Genomic DNA, 5360 nt, shown 5'->3' with positions numbered 1-5360 from the left:
TTCTCTGCAAAAAAAAAAAAAAAAAACTTGTTAAAAGAAATTATAGAAAGAGATCAATTAATGTTTTAATTATTAATTATTAATATTTAAGTGAAGTCTCAGTTTTTTTTTTTTAAATAGCATATTATTATCTTAAAAGATTTTAAATAAATCTAATATTCTTCCAATATTAAATATAGGTGAAATACTTAATATCGCTAGGGTTTATAGTAAAAATATTATTAATTAAATAATTTGCTCTCTTAGTATGAGTAAATTTTTCATTGTTGTGATTTTAAAAAGTAAGAGAAAACTTAATAATATTTATGTTAGAAAATATTAAAGTTTATTTAATGAATAAATAGGTAGACAAGAAGACCAACATAGTAATAACAAGTTGAGAATACTTGAATATGTTATTTAACATTATCAATTATATTTAAGTAAAGTATATTTTTTATTCTTAAGTTATATTTTTTTAAAAAATATTCTTAACATTTAATTTTATTCAATTTGTTTTCTAATATTTTTTATTCATTCAATTATATTCTTAATATTTTCGATTTATTTCAAAACTATAAACGTTTTTAATTTTACCCCCAACATTTTAGGTGATGGAGTTAACTTTTAAAGATAATTTTGATACAAATAAAAAATGTTAGGAATAAAATTAAATAAAATTAAATGGTGAGAGTATTTTTTAAAAAATTATAAATATTATAGACAAAAATCATATTTTATCTAGTTATATTTTTATAATCTAGTTAATTTTATATAAAATTAATAGTTAAAAACTGTTAGATAATAATTTAATTATTTAATGACACAAGTTTTTACCATTTTTACTGTTAAGTATCTCTTCTGTAATTAAGGCACAAACAATATTAAATCCATTTAAATTTTTTTGAGGCAAAAATATCAAAGTGTTGTAAACAAAAAAGAGAGACAATAATGTTGAAGAACACTAGAGATACTGACTCACCTTTCAACGACTTGTCCAGGATTAGTATATTTTTCACGTATGAAAACACTTGACTGAGTCCTTCTACAAAACTCAAACCCAAATTCTCTTGCTGCAGCAAGAAAAGCACCTTCATCAGGTGACTCCGCTTCATATGTAAAACTCCCAGTTACTTCATTATAATCAGGAATGGCGGTATGACAAACCGCCAATATTCGAAAAAACAACAAAAGGTCATCCACGTTAGCCTCTTTCACCCAGTTTCCATTCATCAAACGATCATCCTCAAAACCAAACCCTTTTATTGGAGGCCTTTTTGAACCGCCACTCTCTGAACTACTATAATTCTCATTAACATCACTCTCCTCTCCATCTTTGTCAACCTCCGATGCCATTTGTTTCGCCGCAGCGACTTCAACATCGCTTGCACGAACACCGTACGCAACACCAGCAATGGAGCATTTCAAAAAGTCCATCTGGTTGCATGTCAACGTTCCAGTTTTATCAGAAAGAATGGTGTCAACTTGACCCAACTCTTCATTCAAATTCGAAGTTCTTGCATCAGCTGCAGTCCCAGTTTCTTCATCATACATGTGAATATCTTGGTTAATAAAGCTTGCTTGTAAAACCTTCACAATCTCAATCGAAACATAAAGCGAGATTGGAATCAAGTATCCATAGAGAATCAGTGCAGTTACCAAATGACTCAACCCAGCCAATCCAAGCTTCTGTGGATCATACTGAACTTCAATATTATCAGGCCTCAAGAACCACCAGTTCGGTGCCTTGTACTTCGTCTTTATCATGAACCCTACGGAACTCACAACCGATATGATAACAAGAACAGCGAAGAGAATGTATATGATTAAATCCATCTTTTTTTCAATGGTGCTTCTTTTCGAAGGAGAACGTGTTGAATTCTGCATCACTTTCGTGTCATGACCAGTGAAAATCACAACTCCATAAATGTGATCAGTGTTTCTAAGCTTAGAATCACGGAGCAGAATTTGACTCGGATCAAGAGGATAAACCTGTCGTTCATAATCAAAGTTCCCAACGAAAGTGTATAAACTCGGATTCGGATCTTCACCTTGAATCGTTCCAGTAAAATCCTTAAAAGTTTCATCACTGTCAAGACCCAAGGTAGCTTCCAAAGATCTTTTCACCTTTAGATTCGTTTCGCCATCTAAATTCATTGTCTCAACGTAACAAATCCCATCCTCATAGCTTGATGACAAGAAAAGAAGATCCGCAGGGAAGAATTCATCTTTTTCTACTTTAACAACATCACCAACCCTAATATCCTTCCATGCCTTGGGTTCAAAAACACCGTTTCCGGTATGGTGATTCACTTTCCGGTTATTAACCGTGACATCCTGAAGGAACCTTCTAGAATCTTCCAATGCTTCCTTGGCCATACTAAGCCCCACTACAAACGCCAAAGGCGCGATCATGCTTATTGGGCTAAAGGGAGAGATTGGGAAGACAGAGAGAAGTGCCGCTAAAAGAAAGTAAATGTTAGCGACCCTTCTGAATTGTTCAAAGAGTGCGGTTGGAAGAAACGTGATAACATTGTATTTGGTTGTAGAAATGTTGTTCTTGCAATAGTAAGGGGGTTTGATTTCATGAAGGTGTGGTTGGTTGCAATGCACGGTGCGTGTGTATCCCGCGCCGTGAAGCGCGTGAGGTTGGTCATCTTCTGTTGCACGGTTTCCGAGACATGCAAACGTGTAAAGTGCGCTTCTTCGAAGCCGTTCTCTTATTCTCTTGTGTGCCATTTACCCAAATAATGAACACGCCCGCTCTATTCCCAATTAAAGCCTGACATATAAAGGGGAAGAAATAACAAAGAAAAAAGTAATAATGTTTAAGAATTGATATATGAGACAAATTCATTGTAAAAGCATAAGAATGACGTCAAAAATGATAGATAATATTAAAATAAAATTCATTGTAACATTATTCCAATATGATGAAAAACAGAAAGATCTCATACACGAAAATGAGGGAAACTTGATAAATAAAAAAAGCGAGCGCACCAAATGGGAGTTGGCTTATTCATGTCAAGGAACGTATCCATAATCCATGCAAACTAAGAAATATGGCCAGGGTTTTACGATGAAAGAGAAAGAAAGAGACTCTGCGCACTGTCTCTTTCTTCTCTCTGGGTCTCTGTCTCTGTCTGTATCTTTGTTTTCTTCCTTTTTTTCTCTGTTTTCCTTAATTTCTCAGATGGCAGCAAGTTTCTGGGCCTCCTTTCTCTTCTCTATGACGTTTATCTTTTCTTTCTTTTGTCTCTCTGAACATTGCAACTATTTTTGTTTTCTGATTGTTACAAATTTTAACACCTTATTTGGGTTGTGTTTTGAAAACTCTAGAATCTAAAAACACGTGTTGTTCTCTTAATTAGTTTGGGACTCGCATTGTCCTACGTGACAGCTCCCTAAACTGAGTACTACCAGCAGGTGAAACTAAATAACTAAAATAACCGAGATAACGAACTAACTAAATATTAAAGGACTAACTAACGGAAATATTTTGTTGGAGTTGTGTATTGACTTTTAAGAGGGCACCTTTATTTATAAATTTAATATTTTTTATATTATTTTATCAAATAAGTTATTATGTATTCATGTATTATACAACTAATTTAGTAGTTGATTTTTTATATACACATAATATAGTTAATTATTTATTATTAATTATTTTTAAAAAGAGTCCTCATAATAAAAAATAATAATTCTGAATGTATAAGATTTAATTTTTATAATTTTTATCACTATTATAAATATCATTTATACTAAATCTAATTTCAATTTATAAAAAATATATTAAGTAATTTTTTATTGACAAACTTCATAGACTTATCAAAACCTTTTATTGAAAAATAAATTTTTTACCTTCTTAATTAACCTAATGTTTAATTAATAAAAGGGAATTAATAATTAGCCATGTTTCACTGGCTGCCCATACGGCCGTAAAATTGATTCAAGTGATATTGACAATGATTAATTGATTATTAGCGAAGATAAAGGCTCAAATAAAGACGTTTAAAATATTATTAAATGAAAATATTTAATGTTATTTATTGAATAAATGATCACACATTAAATTTTTAACAAATGACATAAACTAAAAATATTTATCTTTATTAAAAAGTAGGACCTGATAATATTCCGATTGAGGTTTGGAAGGGTCTTGGAAAAAAAGGTATCAACTGGTTAACCAAGCTTTTTAATGAGATTTTAGGGTCAAAGAAGATGCCTGATGAGTGGAGAAAGAGCACCTTGGTACCTATCTATAAGAATAAGGGGATATACAAAGTTGCGAAAACTATAGAGGGATTAAGCTTATGAGTCATACTATGAAGTTATGGGAAAGGGTGATAGAACGGAGGTTGAGAAAAGAGACACAAGTAACAGAGAACCAATTTGGATTTATGCCAAGCAGATCTACCACTGAAGCGATATACCTATTAAGAAGGATGATGGAGAGGTATCGTAGTAATAAAAGGGATCTACATATGGTGTTTATTGATTTGGAAAAAGCGTATGATAGGGTACTGTTACGGTGGGTAACCGGAGATTAATAGAACAGATGGCGTGGGATGGCCCAATTGTCCGAAAGATGGTGAGCTCCGAGTTGGTTGCACTCTGGAGCCTCCTTCCGACTTGCACACGTGGGTGAGTGGGGGGTGGTACCTGTAAAGACACTCCGATGCCTAAGTTAGCAAGAGTGTGAGCAGGTCTAGAGAGTATTGGGCTTAGAGATACCTGAGGGGTGTCAGTGTATTTATAGCGGTGAACCAATAACCACCGTTGGAGTAGTTCCACCTTTTAAGGTGGATAACCGTCCCTTTATCTTAGGGAAGTTGAGATAGGTGTTAACCGCCCCCATTATCTTGGGGAGGTTAAGATATGGCTTTATGAAGCGGTTAGAGAGATTTTAGGGGCGGTTACTCATTTGAATGAGTGTTTATCTGCCAGCTAATCTCACATCCGACTTCGTCAGACCAAGTCGTGGTTGATACCGACTTCTTACGTGGAGGTCGGTACTTAGTTAGGCTTAATCCTTCAGATTAGGTCCTTTAGTTGGACCTGGGCCTTTGTCGTTGGGCCAGGGTATGAACAGTGCCCCTACTTGAGCCCAAGTTTTTCTTTAAAGTTTGGGTTCAAGTATTTAATCTCGGGTTCGTAGCCGACTTATTTGGAGGAAACGTGGGTCTTATAAACCGATGTGATTTCGCGACCTTTTGTTTCTGACAGTTACGTCTTTCAAGCGTCGTATCCGTTGGGGAAGTATTGAGGGCTTTGGTAACGGTGCAACCTCATTAATGATTGCTCCGTTTTTACCATTATGCCCCTTGGTGTGTTTATAAATACTTTCCCTCTCTTTCATTTTTCCGTTTCTGCAATCTTTC

General features: G+C 34.1%; 1 protein-coding gene across 1 annotated transcript in view; it reads right to left on the bottom strand.

Moving 5' to 3' along the window:
• LOC107464332 (probable phospholipid-transporting ATPase 4) overlaps nt 1-2718 on the bottom strand; it is a 6754-nt gene extending 4036 nt beyond the window's left edge. The window contains exons 1-2 of the mRNA XM_016083262.3: nt 962-2718; nt 1-2 (exon numbers count right to left, since the gene is read on the bottom strand). The exon at nt 1-2 is cut by the window's left edge and continues 118 nt beyond it. Of these exons, the coding sequence (XP_015938748.1) occupies nt 1-2; nt 962-2718 (1759 nt within the window). The remainder of the gene's footprint in view (nt 3-961) is intronic.
• Between the last annotated feature and the right edge of the window lie 2642 nt (nt 2719-5360).

This window comes from Arachis duranensis, chromosome 9, assembly GCF_000817695.3.
Source record: "Arachis duranensis cultivar V14167 chromosome 9, aradu.V14167.gnm2.J7QH, whole genome shotgun sequence".
NCBI classification, from domain to species: Eukaryota; Viridiplantae; Streptophyta; class Magnoliopsida; order Fabales; family Fabaceae; genus Arachis; species Arachis duranensis.
This window is presented reverse-complemented; position numbering and strand designations above follow the sequence as displayed.